Below are 21446 nucleotides of genomic sequence, written 5' to 3' on the forward strand. Positions count from 1 at the left end.
AGTTTGGCGGCGTGAGTGAAGGAGGCTTTGTTGCGGAATAGAAAGCCAACTCTTGATTTGATTTTCGATTGGAGATGTTTGATATGAGTCTGGAAGGAGAGTTTACAGTCTAGCCAGACACCTAGGTACTTATAGATGTCCACATATTCAAGGTCGGAACCATCCAGGGTGGTGATGCTGGTCAGGCGTGCGGGTGCAGGCAGCAAACAGTTGAAAAACATGCATTTGGTTTTACTAGCGTTTAAGAGCAGTTGGAGGCCACGGAAGGAGTGTTGTATGGCATTGAAGCTCGTTTGGAGGTTAGATAGCACAGTGTCCAAGGACGGGCCGGAAGTATATAGAATGGTGTCGTCTGCGTAGAGGTGGATCAGGGAATCGCCCGCAGCAAGAGCAACATCATTGATATATACAGAGAAAAGAGTCGGCCCGAGGATTGAACCCTGTGGCACCCCCATAGAGACTGCCAGAGGACCGGACAGCATGCCCTCCGCTTTGACACACTGAACTCTGTCTGCAAAGTAATTGGTGAACCAGGCAAGGCAGTCATCCGAAAAACCGAGGCTACTGAGTCTGCCGATAAGAATATGGTGATTGACAGAGTCGAAAGCCTTGGCAAGGTCGATGAAGACGGCTGCACAGTACTGTCTTTTATCGATGGCGGTTATGATATCGTTTAGTACCTTGAGCGTGGCTGAGGTGCACCCGTGACCGGCTCGGAAACCAGCGGAGAAGGTACGGTGGGATTCGAGATGGTCAGTGACCTGTTTGTTGACTTGGCTTTCGAAGACCTTAGATAGGCAGGGCAGGATGGATATAGGTCTGTAACAGTTTGGGTCCAGGGTGTCTCCCCCTTTGAAGAGGGGGATGACTGCGGCAGCTTTCCAATCCTTGGGGATCTCAGACGATATGAAAGAGAGGTTGAACAGGCTGGTAATAGGGGTTGCGACAATGGCGGCGGATAGTTTCAGAAATAGAGGGTCCAGATTGTCAAGCCCAGCTGATTTGTACGGGTCCAGGTTTTGCAGCTCTTTCAGAACATCTGCTATCTGGATTTGGGTAAAGGAGAACCTGGAGAGGCTTGGGCGAGTAGCTGCGGGGGGGCGGATCTGTTGGCCGAGGTTGGAGTAGCCAGGCGGAAGGCATGGCCAGCTGTTGAGAAATGCTTGTTGAAGTTTTCGATAATCATGGATTTATCGGTGGTGACCGTGTTACCTAGCCTCAGTGCAGTGGGCAGCTAGGAGGAGGTGCTCTTGTTCCTCATGGACTTCACAGTGTCCCAGAACTTTTTGGAGTTGGAGCTACATGATGCAAACTTTTGCCTGAAGAAGCTGGCCTTAGCTTTCCTGACTGACTGCGTGTATTGGTTCCTGACTTCCCTGAACAGTTGCATATCGCGGGGACTATTCAATGCTATTGCAGTCCGCCACAGGATATTTTTGTGCTGGTCGAGGGCAGTCCGGTCTGGAGTGAACCAAGGGCTATATCTGTTCATAGTTCTGCATTTTTTGCCTTACTGAAGAGCTCAGTGACTTTCAATGTGGCACCGTCATAGAATGCCACCTTTCCAACGAGTTAGTTTGTCAAATTTATGCCCTGCTAGCGCTGCCCCAGTCAACTGTAAGAGGTAGGCCGTGTAAAAATTGTCTATCCTCGGTTGCAACACTCACTACCGAGTTCAAAACTGCCTCTGGAAGCAACATCAGCACAAGAACAGTTTGTCGGGAGCTTAATGAAATGGGTTTCCAAGATTGAGCAGCCGCACATAAACCTAAGATCACCATGCGCAATGCCAAGTGTCAGCTCAAGTGATGTAAAGCTTGCCGCCATTGGACTCTGGTGCAGTGGAAACGCTTTCTCTGGAGTGATGAATCACACTTCACCATCTGGCAGTCCGACGGATGAATCTGGGTTTGGCGGATGCTAGGAGAACCCTATCTAACCCAATTCATAGTGCCAACTGTAAAGTTTGGTGGATGAGGAATAATGGTCTGTGGCTGTTTTTCATGGTTCTGGCTAGGACCCTTAGTTCCAGTGAAGGGAAATCTTAATACTACAACATAAAATGACATTCTCGACGATTCTGTGCCACCAACTTTGTGGCAACAGTTTGGGGAAGACCCTTTCCTGTTTCAGCATGACAATGCCCCCGTGTACAAAGCGAGGTCCATACAGAAATGGTTTATTCGAGATCGGTGTGGAAGAACTTGACTGGCCTGCACAGAGCCCTGACCTCAACCCCATCGAACACCTTTGGAACACTGACTGCGAGCCAGGCCTTATCACCTAACATCAGTACCCGACCTCACTAAGTCCCCGCAGCAATGTTCCAACCTCTAGTGGAAAGCCTTCCCAGAAGAGTGGAGGCAGTTGTAGCAGCAAAGTGGGGACCAACATATCCGACCTGCGCCAGGTCGAATCTGAATGCATATATGGATGCCTATGAAATTTCTCAAATGTCAAAATGTTCCTTGTCATGTTGCCCGGCTCCAAATTTTTCTAAAGGAAACTCTGATATGGCATCTTGTTTTTTGAAGATTGTAGAATATTCACATGAAATCTGTCACCAATTGGATGAAAACCTAGCTATAGACACCCTAAAGACGCGGTAGTCCAGTGTCACTTTGATTTTGTCTGCACATCATGGTTTACCAGCAGCTCCAAACATTAACAAAAATAAGCTACCTGCCAAACAAGCTTGTAAGAATTGTACTTAAACTGCCCCCTCATACTCATCTGGAGGTGCAGAATTATTTTTGTCTCTACCTCTGTAATGTGTCTGTATCTATGTAATTGTATATGTATTTATGCAAAAAAAATAGGGACAACATTGGAAATAAGTCCCCAACTTTATTGTGCAATCCTGGTCACTTTTAAACATCTCTGTGTGTACTGGATATACAGAATGTATTTTTTTAAATGACAAATGATACATGTATCTATCTATCATTCCAAACTGTGCAGCGGCCAAATGATGAATGGAAAGACATTCAGAGATTGTCAAGCCAAGCCTTCGATACTGGATAAGCCTACATGGTAGGGAGGGATGTATTTTCTGTTTGTCCAGATTGACATGGTATATTTGTTGTGGTGCTGAAAATGCAAACCATGATACTGAAGGTCCTGACATCAGTATGCTTTGTTTATTGGTTGTGTGGTGGATGGCACAGAAACCTGCTGGTGGACTATTCGTTGCATATATTTTATATAATTATAAATGTGGCGTCAACATGTAGATAATCAGATTCCCCCTAGCTGATCATTGTTTGCCACTGGCTCTGATGATGAAACAGGCAGGGAGAGTGAGCTTGTCTGTGGGGATCGGCGAACCCTCATCCTTCTGGCATGTAACCTTGTGTTTCATGGACTGTGCCACAAAAGCATGCTGAAGTAGCAAAGTCGATATCCATGTTTATAAACACAGGGTTGCTAGTTATTGTTCTTTTTGGTCATAAACATTAGTTAGAGTTAATTCTATGAGGAGAGAGGGTGCTCAATTTATTTTACAGTACAAGGGGAGGGCCATGTGAAAATATTTTCAATGTTGGGGAGGGGGGGGGTCATTTTTATTTTGAGTTGTACCAGCCCCTCCCCCCCAGTAAATATCGATCCGGTCATACATACAAAACACATCACAACAGCTGTGCCTGTGATGGAAAAAAAGGAAGTTATGGTACAATTTTGTAAATGCCGACAGATCATTTGCTCGTTCGACATTGTGTCTTTTAAAATGAGTTTTGCGAGAAATGGTGGTGAAAACGCTGTAAACTTGGAGTCACGCTATGATATGGTGTTGTGGTCCTCCCATTATTACTACTTGGGAAACCATGCAGTTTATTAGGCTACAGATTAAATAAATTATGAACTTCACAGGGTGGTGAAAGTGCACTGTTATGAGATTGATGCTCCTTTCCAATAAATATTGAGGGTCTTATTCAGGTGACATGATCGATGCTTGACTGCCATTTGACAAATATAAATATTCTCGGTCTTATCCACAGTAAACTCATCATGTAGACTAGACTACCCTCACTGTATCTGATTATTGATGCTAGACTGGTGTTTATCCATAGTAAACTCATCATGTAGACTAGACTACCCTCACTGTATCTGATTATTGATGCTAGACGGGTGTTTATCCATAGTAAACTCATCATGTAGACTACCCTCACTGTAAATGTGAGCTGTTGGCTAGAGAGCATGTGTCATGACCAGAGACACATTTTCTATTTAATACAACAGTTTTTGTGACAAAAATATGAGTTGAAAATGCCATAGAAACTCATTGAACTTTCGATATTTATTAAGTACATGAAAACGTACGCAAAAAAATGACATTTTTTTGTGCACTACCTCATAACACTGATTTTAATCCACAAGTCAGTTTGGTGGCAACACACCACTGATGGGAAAATTGACATATTTTCTTTATGCGGATTTTATAATATTTGCATGAAAATCTGTAGCCAATTGGATTGAAACCTAGCCACTGGTGTGGTTTTCCAACAGCAAGGCTCAGTGCAAAATGACAGTGTTCACATTGTTTAAACAAGTTTTCTTTATTATGTCCAAATAAACATGTCTCCAACCCCCATATTACACACTCACACTGGAAACATATATATGTGTACATTGTACGATCAATTCGTGTGAGAGAGTCTCAAATATCACATATCTACTGTATACATGATTTGCGCACAGTTGGTTCCTGTTTAAGTCACGTTTTTCGTCACCCTGGCGTGGGTCAAACAAAAACGCCCTAATGATTGGCTGACAATAGAGCGTCACACAATGCAGGCGATGGCTGCGTTCAAAACATTATTACTTTTGATCACATGATTTTTGTAACGTTTATGCAGTCGACATGTAGGACAATTTATATCCCCATAATGCAACACACTTTGAAAGGACTTGACAAAAGTGATCTGAATGCGCCCGGAGTTTTTTTTGCTGGCCAGGTCATGTGATCAGAAAAAAGGTAAATCACAAACAACTTTTCTGTGAATCCCAAACCACAGCCTCGTGGGCGTTCTGTTGTCAGTTGTTGCTGACGAATCTCTGTGGGTACTTTCTGAGAGTGGTGAGGGGATAAGTAAACCCATCAACCTCAGGACACACTCGTGATGCAATTCATGTTTCACTTTTTTTTTTAAATGAGCATGCAATTCAAATGTACAAATCCCCCCCCGTTGTTTTCCAAATAATATTGTTATTTATTTGACCTTTATTTATTTAACTATGCAAGTCACTCTTAAGAGCAATTTCTTATTTACAATGATGGCCTACCAAAAGGAAAAATGCCTACGGGATGGGGGCTGGGATTAAAACGAAATAAAAATATAGGACAAAACACACATCACGATAAGAGAGACACCACAACACTATTTAAAGAAAGACATATAAGACAACAACATAGCATGGCAGTAACTCAGTAACAGTTAAACATTTCATTTGGTAGGTATTTAATATTTTGCATTTGTCAAATCTCGACAGCAGACACACTGTAAACAAATACACGTGTCATATAATTAGGCACGCCTCTCCATTATTTTGTGTGAAATAACGTGGTGCTTTATGGTATTCCAATTCGCTAAGAAAGCCTGCAGCGTTGCAGGCTCAATCGAAGTGCCTACCAGAGGGTCTAATTAGATGCTACAGCACCCTCGATTATGTTCACTCCATCAGCTTTGGGACGCTTGTGCATTAACGCGCAAATGGATGGGGAAGGGGGGATTTGGGATTTCCCCTATGTGTTTCAACTAGCCTACTCCCTTCATCGGATGTTTTAATATGGGGCAAAAGCATGATGTCACAAAGGAAGTGAAACTCCACCAGGGCCTGGGTGTGAGACCTGGTTTATGACGGGGAAAGGGGGGGGTTGGTTGTGCATCAGCAGTTTTTCTATTATTTTGTCAGTCACTGACATGGTCACTCAACTACTGTAGCCCATGACAGCTAACATTTTTTTAGATCGGGGAGCTAGCTATCTAAACATGTTGGTCATGTTCTCCAATGGGCCCCCATTGATTTTGTCATGACAAAATGTGTAGAATTGCAGGAAATTAAAACTGCCAAGATTCTCTCCACCCAATGGTAAAATGTGTATAATTGCAGGGTATTGGTGCCATGGCAAAATGAATAGAATTGCATAACATTTGTTATAAACATGTCTGTCTGCCTCATAGCAAAATGAGTAGAATTGCACAAAATTAGTTACACAATTGCTAGATGTTCTCCCTGACACATGAAGAAATGTGTAGAAATGCATTAAACTTGCTTTAAAACGGCAACATTTTCTCTATGCCTATTTTCTCTATAACCGGGCCAGCTAGGACCGGTGCTGTTTGTCCCCATCAGATTACTTCTGCTTTAAACTAGCCATGTTGATGTACTGTAGGTGTGAACCAACACAAATGTATTCAATCAATTTTAGATAATGTTAGTATATTAGTTGCATTATTCTATTTAATGGCAGAGACCGCTGTTAAATATTTAACAAATAAACGTACAGTAGAATGTAGAGTACACATTTTTATTCAGCACATTTCTGAGTTCTTTGTATTAGTCAATAGACACAGTATGTCGGATTGCTCTATTACTCTAAGTGGTAAATTATGAATGAATTACTCTAAGTCAGGTATGGGCAAATTTGATGGGGTGGGGGCCACAAACAAATCGGAACTCGTGAGGGGCTGCAGTGGCTAGTGGGTCTGCATACCCAAAATTGTGCCGGATTAAGTGATATGACATTCTATTCTATAAAATCCTTTCTTCGTAATTAATATTACCTGATTGAGCTAATCATGTAATTAACTAGAAAGTCGGGGCATCACAAAATAATATTTATAGAGCTGTTATCTTCTGAATAAACTCTTAAAGACCTAGTAATACTTTACATCAATAGCAGTCAATATTAATCGTCACCTTATTTCAGTCTCATCTGAAAGTTGTAAATTATTGGTTATCTTTACGAACCCTGGCTAACAAGTTGAATCAGCAATACAAAATTGGGTTTAATTATTTATTTACTACATTTATTTACTAAATACCTAACTAATCACACAGAATTACATATACACAGAATGAATCATACCTTGATTACAAATTATATCATAAAGGAAAACGTACCTAGCGGACAGAACAGATATGACCGCTGGTTACACAAAAGAAAAGGGGGCTGGGTTTGAGTGAAAGAGCGGGAAGACTGAGGAACAAAGGGAGAAGCGATGTCTCTAACGGGCCGTAGGCAGCTACTCTATCGTAAATACAGAATCTTATGCATTCTAAATTACTGCCCATTTGGAAAAGGAAAATGCAATAAATATTTACTCTTTCCTAGCCCACGTTTGCAGCTGCTGTTGCTAACTCAACGGCTAGGAGGTATCACTTCTGTAGTGAATAAGAGTTCAAAGTTCATACCATTCGCAACCAAAGCTCACGCTGAGGTTGGCTTCGTTCTGTAGTTATTCTCTGAACCATTCTGACATCGGATCGTCATCCTAATGTACCCAGAACAGTTGACATGTTAGTCCTTTTTAACGTATGGACCGTCGTCCTCACATCCTTGGAACAGGAGGTTACATTTTCGTCAAGGCTTTATATAGTGGAGGGAGAAAGGTGTGTTTTCATAGTTTACAGCCCATGTCTCTTCACAGGGCGGGTCACTGATTTAGCAGAGCCCTAACCTTATGAAAACCAAAATCTCTCATTTGGAAGCTAAAATTACATTTCATCTTTTCACCAATAATTTTATATTCAAACATTTAAATTGAACAACAATTGCATGTGAATCCGATAACTACAATGTGCAGACTTTCCACTTTTGAGTTTATGTCATCCTATCATTGATGAGAATGTCTCAGATGACAACCGAACTGACATCATATTCATTAAGTACTACCGCATATGTTCAACTGGTCGGATTACCAGAATATGGTTCATTTCCCCCCACCTTCTGATGTTTCCAGAATCTCTATGTTAACCAAGGGATTTTCAAATGTCACATCAGTAGGGTAGAGAGAGGAAAAAGGGGGGAGAGGTATTTATGACTGTCATAAACCTACCCCCAGGCCAACGTCATTACACATGCATGATCGATTTTGTATTTCCACTCGTTCAATTTGCAAATAAAGGAATCTGTGAAATCTAACACTAAACGTTGTTTCAACCAGTCAAATCATGTTCGTATTTATTCCTCAGAGATCCTAGAACGTAACCAGAGTTCACTATATCATTAGGAGTGTAGTATATCCTATAGGACACTAAATTTGGTCAGAGAGCGACGTCTTAATGGCACGCCGATGACACGGGCGGTCTTCACTTGATTGACTGTCACTTTGTCAAATAAACACCAATCGGGGTCAAACACAGCTAGCTAGATAGCCAATGACCTGGGCTTTATGGGAGTATGCGGAAACCCAGTATTTGTTGCAAAATGTTGTTGCTAACCTTGTGCAACAGCAAGCCTTTTCCTTTTGGACAAAAATTATAAGAATATGGAGAGATATGAAGTTATGAAAACTGAGTGTTTGCAAACGTTGAACTTATAATATGGCTACTAATACTGGAAAAGCTAAATCAAAGTCCAAGTATTCAGATTTGACAATATTCTTGTAAAAAAATGTAATGTGAATGTAAATGTCTCCTTCACGATTTGCCCAAATGTACCTGGGTGACTTCACACTAAATGACATGTAGTTTGCTCATACTTCAAGTAATTTGTCTGAAACTTTCCACATACACTGCTGCCATCTTTTGGACACCATCGGAATTACAACAAGAGTGATGGCTAGATTTGGGACCTTTCTGTTGCATTTCAAAGATGTTGGGAGAAAAAAAGGTTGTTTTTTTCTTTGTTTTTTCTTCTGACAGATCTATTGTGTAATATTCTCCTACATTCAATTCACATTTCCACAAACTTCAAAGTTTCCTTTCAAATGGTACCAAGAATATGCATATCCTTGCTTCAGGGCCTGGGCTACAGGCATTTAGATTTGGGTATGTCATTTTAGGCAAAAATTGAAAAAAAGGGGGCTATCCCTAGGAAGATTTATTTTAATAATGTCACTTTAATAATGTTTACATATCTTGCATTACTCATCTCAAATGTTTATACTGTATTCTATACTATCTACTGTATCTTAGTCTATGCCGCTCTGACATTGCTCATCCATATATTCATATATTCTTAATTCCATTCCTTTACTTAGATTTGTGTGTATTTGGTATTTGTTGTGAAAATGTTAAGATATTGCTGCACTGTCGGTACTAGAAGCACAAACATTTCGCTACACCCACAATAACAACTGCTAAACACGTATATGTGATTGGATTTGATTGGATTTGATTTGAAAATGTGTTAAACAAATCTAAATATATTTGAGATTCTTCAATGTAGCCATCCTTTGCTTTGATGACAGCTTTGCACACTATTGGCATTATCTCAACCAGCATCACGAGGTAGTCATCTGGAATGCATTTCAATTAACAGGTGTGCCTTTGTTTAAAAGTTCATTTATGGAACTTTCCTTCTTAATGCGTTTGAGCTAATCAGTTGTGTTGTGACATGTTAGGGGAGCTATACAGAAGATAACCCTATTTGGTAAAAGACCAAGTTCATTTCATGGCAAGAGCAGCTCAAATAAGCAAAGAGAAACGACAGTCCATCATTACTTTAAGACATGAAGGTCCGTCAATCTGGACCATTTCAAGAATTATATAAGATTCCTAAAGTGCAGTCGCAAAAACCATCAAGCGCTATGATGAAACTAGCTCTCATGAGGACCGCCACAGTAAAGGAAGAACTAGATTTACCTCTGCTGCAGAGGAATAGTTCATTACCGTTACGTCTCAAAAATTGCTGGCCAAATAAATGCTTCACAGAGTTCAAGTAACAGACACATCTCAACATTAACTGTTCAGAAGAGACTGCTTGAATCAGGCCTTCATGGTCAAATTGCTGCAAATGAACCACTGCTAAAGGACACCAATAATAAGAAGAGACTTGCTTGGGCCAAGAAACACGAGCAATGGACATTAGACCAGTGGAAATCTGGACCTTTGGTCTGATGAGTCCAAATTGGAGATTTTTGGTTCTAACTGCCGTGTCTTTGTGAGACGCAGAGTAGGTGAACGGATGATCACCGCATGTGTGGTTCCCACCATGAAGCACGGAGGAGGCGTTGTGATGGTCTGGGGGTGCTTTGCTGGTGACACTGTCAGTGATTTATTTGGAATTCAAGGCACACTTACCCAGCACGGCTACCACAGCATTCTTCAGCGATATGCCATCCCATCTGGTTTGTGCTTAGTGACACTATCATTTGTTTTTCAACAGGACAATGACCCAACACACCTCCAGGCTGTGTAAGGGCTATTTGACCGAGAAGGAGAGTGATGGAGAGCTGCATCAGATGACCTGGCCTCCACAACCACCTGTCCTCAACCCAATTGAGATGGTTTGGGATGAGTTGGACTGCAGAATGAAGGAAAAGCAGCCAACAAGTGCTCAGAATATGTGGGAACTCCTTCAAGACTGTTGGAAAAGCATTCCAGGTGAAGCTGGTTGAGAGAATGCCAAGAGTGTGCAAAGCTGTCATCAAGGCAAAGGGTGGCTATTTGAAGAATCTCAAATATAAAATATATTTTGATTTATTTAACACTTTTTTTGGTTACTACATGATTCCATATGTTCTATTTCATAGTTTTTAAGTCTATACTATTACTTTACAATGTAGAAAATAGTGCAAATAAAAACTCTTGAACGAACTAAAACTTTTTACCGGTAGTTTATTATTATTACTATTTTTTATTGGTACACGGGCCTACAAAAGGGTTGGGCAGCCAGTTGCCCATCCCTGCTCTAAGTGTTAATTGATGATGTCTTGTGTTTTTGAACGTGATGGTGTGACTTTTCATTTATGCCACAAGATGGCGTCATGCTCGCTTTTGGAGCAAAGTCTCTCCAGTACACACTCAACATGACTAGGTATTCTAGAATATAAATTGCTTTTGGTCCTCTGTAGTTAACATGTGGTTTGACGTAGACTCCTTGGAAATGTGCTCCTTCATAGAGCTGTAATATTTGTTTATTTGCCAAAAGCTATTTGAAACTGAAGGCATGGGGGGGTAAATATAATAGCACACACAAATTACATCAGATCAAGGCGATGGTGAAAACTCTAATAAAGCAAAACGTACTGACCTGATGATTTATGAGATTCCAACCTTTTCTTGAGCCCTCCTAAATGCAGAGAGAGTGAGTAAAGCATCATTCACAGAATAATAGACATGAATACACTTCCCGTTATTTCGTTTCTTACATCACTATTGTTTGACTCAGCAGTTCCTTAAATGTGGATGGACTAGTAATTCATGATATACAATGCCTCTCACATTATGACTGAGTCATTCAACACTGCCAAGGTTTTAAGTGGATAAAGCTGAGGAGGTGTTTCTGTAAAATTGACAGAAAACATCCTCTGTCTTTGAAGTGCCATTCAATATTTCCTAATAAAAAACATTTGTTAGTCTACATTTTTTGTTTTCAGTATGATCAGGCTTACACATTGAAGGGATATTTTGACAGAATTGGAAACAGAAATATGTAGACGAATGTCTGAAGAATAATAGTTTTAAATTATTTACTGTGTACATGTGTGTGTTTGTGAGTGAGAGAGAGTCTGGGGTCTGAAGAACAAATGAATGGAACGACTTTATACAAATTGAAATTACTAAAAAGTTCATCAGCAAGTGAATTTAACTTGGGTTTAGCTCTATTTCTCTGTAGGACTAAGCTGCTTTAAATATAATTTACGGTGATATGACGATGCATTACAACTTTTACGCGACAGCATCATATTTTATATCGCATCTAATAACAATATCAGATGGGGCATTAACTTTCAATTGTTTCTTATAATGAACTGTCAATAGGCTATCTCAGTATAGGGCCTTTGTTGGTTTGATCATTTCCATCTCTGGTTTCTCAACGAGAAATGAATAATTTTTCTCGTGCCAGCTGTTGTCATTTTAGCACCCTATCTGTGGAAATTCAGACGAATTTCTATTATTATCGTTTTTGTTATTGAAACCACACATCGCGTTTTTCCGCCACGGCATTGGACCTGTTTCCAATCTGAAGACATGCGTGATGAATTTGGCAAATCAGCTGCAGCTTTGTCGGTAACGTAGCCCACCCACACCAGCACAGTCGTCCGCTGCCCTGGGGTATCAATGGGAAATGTGGAAATCCCAACAAAGGACTAAATCATTAAACACAAACAACCCAGGGCCTTCGAACAATACAAAAGTGCCCTCCGCTTCTGGCATTCTTTTATATATTGGCAAGTGCAAATCTATTACTTTCAGCATCATACCAGTTTATTCAATTTAACAGTGTCTTCGTTGGCTACAATTTAACAGTGTCATTACGGACTGTTATATATTTAAAGGTGTGTGTTTTCAATTGAGTAGCAGGCCGATGGTTTCCTTGTTCATGAGAAATAAGGCATAGCAATGACATTTTTCTAATTATGACCGTCCTGTTACCTCTCGCTAAATAGGCTTCTCGAGGAGGAAAAATTATGTCAGCAAGCCTAGTGCCCTTTATCTTAGCCAGATCTAGTCATATACTCAATCAATTGGATGCAGTCTATCACAGTGCCATCCGTTTTGCCACCAAAGCCCCATATACTTACCCACCACTGCGACCTGTACGCTCTCGTTGGCTGGCCCTCGCTTCATACTCGTCGCCAAATCCACTGGCTACAGACCCTGCTAGGTAAATTCTCCCATTTTCTCAACTCGCTGGTCACCAGAGCAGCACCCACCTGTAGCACGCGCTCCAGCAGGTATATCTCTCTGGTCACCCCCAAAACCAATTCCTCCTCTGGCCGCCTCTCCTTCCAGTTCTCTGCTGCCAATGACTGGAAAGAACTACAAAAATCTCTGAAACTGGAAACACTTATCTCCCTCACTAGCTTTAAGCACCAGCTGTCAGAGCAGCTCACAGATTACTGCACCTGTACACAGCCCATCTATAATTTAGTCCAAATAACTACCTCTCCCCCTACTGTATTTATTTATTTATTTTGCTCCTTTGCACCCCATTATTTATATCTCTACGTTGCACATTCTTCCACTGCAAATCTACCATTCCAGTGTTTTACTTGCTATATTGTATTTACTTCGCCACCATGGCCTTTTTTTGCCTTTACCTCCCTTATCTCACCTCATTTGCTCACATCGTATATAGACTTAGTCTTCTACTGTATTATTGACTGTATGTTTGTTTTACTCCATGTGTAACTCTGTGTTGTTGTATGTGTCGAACTGCTTTGCTTTATCTTGGCCAGGTTGCAATTGTAAATGAGAACTTGTTTTCAACTTGCCAACCTGGTTAAATAAAGGTGAAATAAAAAAATATATGCCTATCTCGAAATAACAAGTAGGCTAGCTACTACATTTAATTGACATATTAGCCTAGTTTCAATATGCTCGAATATAATTCCTTTTGCTATTATAATAGCAGCATGGTATGAGCATAAGTAGGCTACTATACATTTCTATAGGCTATATTTCCCTCTATAAATTGTAAAAGTTGCAAGGCGCCGTAAATTGTCTCTGTCTATAGGGGTAGACACCTTCTGAAGGTGACCTATAGGCCTACTGGTCCACCAATTGTTTTTGCCACTATAGATATAGATTATGGATTTGGCTCATACTTCTCTTCCGTCACTGCAAGTCCCCAATATCAACACAATTATTGTTGTGTTGTTAATCTTCACTCTCCTTTGATTTGTCTCACTTACCTTGACTAAAATGAATAGGCCTACCACGTTTATTTTTGATCGATCTACAGTAGATGGATTTATTTCATCTAGCCTTTAAATTATTGCGGAATTTAGAATTTGGGCCTCTTGCTGCAGTATGTGAAGTGATATTTTCACAAGCATTATGCCTTTCTCCAAAGCACATCATTTCTTGAAAGAAGCATAGCCTAATAAAAATGATTCCTCACTTTGATTTTATTAAACTTAATGTCAAACTTCGTATTTTCAACATGTATAACTCAACACGCTTCCGTACATGATAGTTGTTTAGTCGGTGCCATTTGTGCAAAATGTTAGAATTTATACCTCCATCACACCTGTAGTGATATTCGCTAAATGTACGGAGCATCATCTGGATATGTGTGCAACAAAAGTTCTACATTCACAATCTGCTACTGTTTCTGTCACGCCGTCTATGCATACAATAAGATGCATATGTTCGATAAATCCAACCTATGCACCACACAGAACGGACTGCAACTCTGTAACGCAGCGTTCCATTGGAAAGGAATGTACTTCTGGTGCACCAAAACACAATTAAGCTGTCGGTGTGATGGAGGCTTAAGGCAAATTTTTATTGTGTAGCCTTTCATTCATACTCATACTTCAATTCATACTCTCCTCCATGTTTTGCGCATGGGCATATGTTGCTAAAATAGTACAAGAAAAATGTTCGAAGCGCCCTTAGTAGGACATTATTATTTATTTAGAAAAACGACGAGTTGATTCATGGTTCAGCCCAGCCTCACATTCAATTCGCGCATATATGTACAAAATGTATCATGGTTATAGGCTTATTTTGAGTTATCTTTGTTTTTGACGCTTCACGAAATGACAATTATAGGCCATTTTGTTTTTAAAATGTGTTATTGATGTGGTGAGAGTTCAGATGTCAGGGGCAGCTATATGTCTACTCCTACATATATTTGATATTTCGAATAGCCATCTGCAAGTAGGCCTATGGATAACAGAATTAGGCAATACGTGAACATTTTCCCCCACCATATTGATCCCATAGTTGTCACTTATTAAACGAATGGTAATTTACTGAGTGGAATTTGAAATATGATGTTGATGTTGGAGTGATGGGATGATGATAGTAAACGGGTGGTATTTTGGTACCGATTGCCTTGTTTGAATTGTTAAGAGCTTCTCCTCGAGCATAACCATGACATCACAGTCACCTGATCCAATGCTGTTACAGTTCCAACTGGAAACCAACGAGAGAGGATGCTGGACATCGTGGAAGACTCGCCGTGCTTCATAACTTTCTCAGCCTCCCTTTTCTCTGTTTAAGGCTAAAAGGTTGTTCCATTTTGTGTTTGTTTGGAGATAAAAGGCTTTGGATTTTTTGAAGGGTTGTTTTTTCCTCTTGAATGACTAACGTGAGAGGGGGCTGGAGCGCACATATTTTAAGCTTGTTTTTTTTGTGAATGGAGAGAGCAAAGCCTTGCGCGTGAGCATCTATCCCTTTCAAAGAACTGACCCTTTCCCACCTTGTTGGGGCAGGTGATATTGGCTCTGCCCGTGGACTATGACATTGGACTTGGAGCCCATGGAAGATTTTGTTATTGACGTAGTAGGAGAGGGACTCAGGGATAACGGAGAGGAGCATCTCGTGTCCTTACCTTTGGAAGAGACGAGAAGCGCAGAGCATGAACCCGAAACTTTTTTGTCTTCTAGTGGGCATGATGAGGATAGGGACGACTACTCACCCACATCGAAGTGTCCTCCAGCAGCAAGTAAAAGCCCGGCTTCGGTAAAGCCTCCGTACTCCTATATCGCCTTGATAACAATGGCAATATTACAAAGCCCAAAAAAGCGACTTACCCTCAGCGAGATATGTGACTTTATCAGCCACCGATTCGTTTATTATCGTGAGAAGTTCCCTGCCTGGCAGAATTCCATCAGACACAACCTTTCGCTCAATGACTGCTTTGTCAAAATGCCCCGGGAGCCTGGTAATCCAGGGAAGGGAAACTACTGGACGCTGGACCCCAATTCTTCGGACATGTTTGAGAATGGGAGCTTTCTGCGTCGAAGGAAGAGGTTCAAACGTCAGCATTTTCGTTTCGGGGTGCTCAAGGAGCAAACCCTTGAGCCCAGTGGCTTTCACAACTTTTATGGTACTTATGGACTCGGCACAGCGGGTCTTCAGCTACCCAGTTTGGAGATATATCCATTCGGCTTCCATCACCATGCGCACTCATCATGCGCTCCCACCATCCCACCTGTTAGCAGCCTGCTACCGGCTTTGTCGAGCCTGTTTACCCGGAACACTTTCGCTGCCAAGGCTTTTCTTCAATCACAACAGCCTGTCACTATCGGGTCCTTCAATCCGAGCCGCTGTGCCACCTTTTCTTCCGCTTTGACCTCCTGCGCTCCCTACGCGTCCCCTGCGCTGTTCCACTCCGCGGCGTCTCCACATCTCGTCAGTTTACATGAAGAATATCAGAAATTACAAACTCAGCGCAGCACCTCTGACCTGGCTAATGAGCAGTGCTTGTGAATATTTGAGTTGTGTTTCAGACTTTAAATTGTGTATTTGTATCTCAGGTGATAGAGATTTTTGAAGCTCTTGTGGAAACACAGGTATTTGGCAAATGGTAATGGTAATTGGATGGACTTTCTTGTTGATCTAGGCCTATTTGAATAGTTCTTAATAATGCTGTAGATGTATGCCTTGCATTGATTACATTTGTCATAGCATCTTGCGTTTTTCTTTGTAAAGTATGAAATTACATTTGTCCATTGAAATGCAAATATTTAACTGACGAGTTTCCTTTTACATTTGGAAAGAAATAAAGTGAATTATTTAAAACAATATATTTAACTCAGTCATTTTTCTTATAGGCCTTTGCGTCACTGACCTGTCAATGTTGGCAAAATTGAAGATCTGTAATTGATGCCTTTATAGCGTATATCTTTAATCAGTGGAAATATAGCTGCACATTTTTTACCTATAGTAGGCCTAAATGCGCAGTGAACTTGATTGCATCTTTCAGCAGGAAAACCGTTAAATTCAACATTTTGCTGAGTGTGTAGATGATGCGTGGGTTAAATTATGTTCAGAACTTTTGACAAAATTGGGGTAATTTTAGTTTGTCTGGTTAGCATTTCTCTAATAATAAAATATTATTTCATTCAATTATATGATGTTTAGGCCTACACGTAAAACATGTCAGCCTATATTAAGTCAAATAAAAATCTTTAAATAATTGACACATTTTGACGGTTATAGCTTTAAAAGTGTCTATCGAAACAGCGACTGAGGATCAAGCGATGTGCGGAATCAAACTATATAAAGATCACATGAACGAGATGCAACATTGTGTTGACTCTAATCTAGGCTAAATCCAATATCCTGGAATGTTAGGACTACATTTGAAGGATTTTCTGATATTACAATTGAAACATTTTATTTTTGTTCGTTTTTTTTATGGCTACGATATAGGCCCTACTGCAATTATTTATATATTTTGAAAATCTCTCAATATGGTTGTTCTGCAGCATCTCGCTGTCGTTTGCCATTCATCCCCAAAAACTGACGCTTAAACACATTGTAAATTAATGCTCTTTCTAAATTTGAAGTCTAGAAGTAACGGTCTGTGCAGCTGCGCAGCTTTCAGATTGTCAGTTGAGTTACACCACATCCATCCATTAGTTCAACATCGTATTATAATTGCCTGATTTTGCGTCATGGGGCCACACAGCCTGCTCGTTCCAAAAATGGAAAAAATCTGTGCAACACATTCAAAGACTTCATATTTTCATGTCAGATTATGAGGTCATTTCTAAACCCGCATTTGGTTGTCTCTCCAAAGCATTCCTTATAAGATTTTTTTCATAGAAATATTTTAATATGTTTGTATGGGAGATGTAGCTTGAGCCTATAGCTTACTATTCAAAGAGGTATACCACAAACGAACCGTTGCCAGTTGAGGATTTATTCAAATATGTGTTTAAATAGACATCGACACGACGTGATTTAACTCGGTTTTGCTAGAACCAAATTCGTGGAATATAGTTCTATTAGTCAGAAAATAAAACCAATATTACATTCGAAGAAAATTAAAGCCATATTAAATCCCTGAGAATTATGGATGTTTAAAAACAATATTTTAAAGTAATTAATAACATATCTTCATAACTTGATAGATATCACAATCAAGTTAAATTGTGATACTGTATGCTAAATATTTGTGAACATAAATGGAACAAAACATAAAAGGAATATAAACGTTTCCTTACACTCTTAATATCGTTTAAAATATCTGGAGCCACATTGGAGATGATTCTGGTACTGTTTAAACCCAAAGTAATAGACATTTCTCATGGATTATAATGAAGATTGAGTATTTGTGACAGATTATTCATGTAAATTTTGAATTATATAATTAACCATATTTGTTGTTTTCTTTTAAAGTCCTTGTTTAGATTTATTGTGTGTTTTTCTTTTACTTCTATGCCAGACCGTGCTGTGTTACACTGAACATGACAGGAAGAAAATAATGTTAGGTTTCTTGGGAGGAAAGTATTTATTTCATTCTATTCTAAGTCTAGTTTAGATTGATGACTACTCTAAAGTTTTTGGAAAGGGCTGATGGATAGAAGTACAATATCCAATTCAGTCTAATGCCGTTTGGCAACCATTGAAGGAGTTAAATAAATAAAAACATTGTTGCCGGATGGCGATTTGTTAAATTGCTTGACTGAGAGAGAAATACACATTGATTTTCTTTGTGGGTCCTCGTTTGAATAAGGAATAAGTTTGATTCCTTAAATGTACAGACTCGCTCACACTGTTTATTTGATCCATTTTGTGGTCATATATTTTTCTGCACATAAAACACAAAACGTTTATTATTGCTATTGATAATATTAAACAGTGTGGTGGGAATTGTGGTGAAGTAACCTTAATAGATCCAGCATGAGATTCGTATCATCTGACAGTAATTATTTAGTGTTCGAATGATACTTATCTGCTTGAAAGAAAACTGAAAATACCATCAATGGGTCATTTTAGCCCATGTATCGAACAGAGACTGTATGATAACAGTGTCAGAGCTGTAATGCCATCTTTTATTATGTGGTCAGTCATGATTCATCTCAGAACTCTGGTAAATTAGAAAAAAGATCAAGTGTAAACTCTGGGACAGCCAGTGCCTTCGTTGATTGCACTAGCATCATCAGGCCTCGGCAACATATACAGTTGAAGAAGCTTAGCCAAATTAATTTAAACTCAGTTTTTCACAAACATTTCCTGACATTTAAACACAGTAAAAATTCCCTGGCTTTGTTAATCAATATTTTAAGAATGTGAAATGTCAGAAAATGTGGATTTATTTGAAGTGGGTCACATTTTAACCAATTAGTATTTGGCAATGCCTTTAAATTGTTTATGGTTGAGAGTCACTTTCCTGCACATCAGGTATGATTGACTTTGTGATCAAAGTCTTTGCCATTTTAGAACGATGTCCTCATGCATCTTTTATCCATGGGTCATTTTCAACCTGCAAAAGTCAATGATGCCAAAATCAATGCAAAAGAACAATGTTTTATCCAGAACAAATAGAGAAAGAGACAAACAAACAATCAGAAAAGCAGAGCAGTGCCTGTATGATTGACAGAGAGCAGAACTAGGAGTCAGAAGTTCCCTTCCTGCGGTAAGACGGCTGAGTGGTCCCATGGTGTTTATCTGCGTACTATTGTTTGTATAGATGAACGTCACTTCACCTGCAAAATTGCAAGATGAAACTGTGCATGTATGTCCTCTTGTATGTGTGTTCAGCTGTCCTTTATCAGTCAACATTTCTTCTCCATCCCTGTCGTAAGGGAAGAAGAAACTTGCCAATAATCAGTTGTGTTTGACTTTATTTTACTTTCCTTCAGGTAAAAGATCAAAGTCAATGTGCTAACAGTCAATGGGTCTGTGGATGATGGAGAAAATTTATCAAGAACAAATAGAGAAAGAGACAAACAAACTATCAGAAAAGCAGAGCAGTGCTGTTGACAAAATAAGCAAGACAGAAACTGTGCATGTATGTCCTCTTGTATGTGTGTTCAGCTGTCCTTTATCACACATTTCTTCTTAAGGGAAGAAGAAACTTGCCAATAATCAGTTGTGTTTGACTTTATTTTACTTCCTTCAAGATGGGTGTCTAACAGGATGTGAGAGAAAATGTGACTACCTCCTCTTTTTCTGTCAGTGGAGACCTGTTGCATAACCCCTGGTAAGCACCACCTCTCTCCTACATTCTCTCTCTTATAGTCTCACTTTTGTTCTTGTTAAATGGCATGTGAAAGAATGTTCCTTGACTGCCAATTCATTTAGAAATAAAATATGTAAAAGGGCTCAGCAATTGTAACAACAATGACACCGGGCCTTAAATTGAATACGTCACTACAGGAGACTCCAATCGATGTCACATTATGTTTATTCATAACACTATGAACTTGATGAATGTAGGTTTATGTGACTCCCATCAGTGATGCGTGCCCTGTTACCGCTCCAGGTTTCTACTCAGTTCCACGTGGATTATCAGTTATGACTTATCATAACTCACATCTTCCCTCTGATGTAGAGGCCATTTCCTGGGAAAAGTCTGTCGATTTAGTCAGAAGTCCATTCATGCCTGACACGGTTGCTATGCCATGCTTTCATTCGAGCATTATTAAGGCCAAGCCAAACAGGCAAGGTAAACTCATTCCTCCAACACCCACCTTCCCCTTTCTTCCTTTCCACAGCCAGATCACAGTGCAGAGAGTGGTGCATTGTGGGATATCCTTAGCTAATTCAATCATTAGAGGAAAAACAATGTTTCAATGTTATTCCTACATGTTATTCCTACATTTGAAATGCATCATTTGGAATGAGTTCCCTTGAATGTTTTTATTTTCCTGAACTGTTGAGAGTGGTTTGTAAGTTACTTAAATGGATTGAATTGAAATTTAATTGAAAGAGACTAAAGACAATGCAAGCATTTAAGTGCAGCACAATTTCAAAGGGATTATCTGTTGGCTACAGTGATCAGAATTGAGGGGGTGATAGTATCAATGTATAGAGGGGGAAGCTACAGTAAGTAGGTTAGCAGTAAGTAGGTGAGTTAGCCTTTGAAAAGCTAGCCCTGTGCTACGGCTGATCAGAGCAGAGGTTTTCTCCTCACTTTAATGGTTGACTTCCACAGGCCCGGCTTGTTGGCGTTTGCTTTTCCTGGCAGGGCTGATCCCTGCTGCCCCGCTTTTGAGAGTTATTCAATTATATATCCTCCACCCTCTGCGTCTCGCTCTCTCCCCTGCTTCACCGGTCTGTGCTTCACCCTGCCAGGACCAGTAAAAAAGGGTGCTGCATTGGTGCACCGTTCTCCAGTCTCGTGCCCAAGAATTTATGTGTGTGGCGCGGTGGAGGGCAGTGCAGTGTGTTTTCGGAAAAGGGACCCCCAACCCTCGGTGCCAGCAGATGACAGTGACATATAGCAGGAAAGCCACCCAGAAGGAGAATGATCTCACACCTCAGCCACACGCTGAGAGAGAGAGAGAGAGGGAGGATGAAAAGAGGAGAGAGGGGTAGAGAGAGGGAGGGAGAAAAAGAGGGAGAGAGGGGTAGAAGGGAGGGAG

The 21446-nt window shown here is 40.2% G+C and overlaps 2 protein-coding genes across 6 annotated transcripts in view; one reads left to right on the plus strand and one right to left on the minus strand.

Annotated features, from left to right (window-relative positions):
• LOC112219368 (guanine nucleotide exchange factor VAV2) overlaps nt 1-21446 on the minus strand; it is a 1336992-nt gene that overhangs the window by 1075416 nt on the left and 240130 nt on the right. The window lies entirely within an intron of this gene.
• On the plus strand, nt 15046-16655 carry LOC112247011 (forkhead box protein D2-like). The gene has a single exon (XM_024415649.2). The coding sequence runs from the start codon at nt 15364-15366 to the stop codon at nt 16336-16338; it is 975 nt and encodes a 324-aa protein (XP_024271417.1). The 5' UTR covers nt 15046-15363; the 3' UTR covers nt 16339-16655.

This window comes from Oncorhynchus tshawytscha, linkage group LG20 (genome assembly GCF_018296145.1).
Source record: "Oncorhynchus tshawytscha isolate Ot180627B linkage group LG20, Otsh_v2.0, whole genome shotgun sequence".
Lineage (NCBI taxonomy): Eukaryota > Metazoa > Chordata > Actinopteri > Salmoniformes > Salmonidae > Oncorhynchus > Oncorhynchus tshawytscha.

Bases quoted from the DNA above. Each gene is read 5' to 3' on its own strand.
- LOC112247011 (XM_024415649.2), top strand. From the start codon at position 15,364: ATGACATTGGACTTGGAGCCCATGGAAGATTTTGTTATTGACGTAGTA.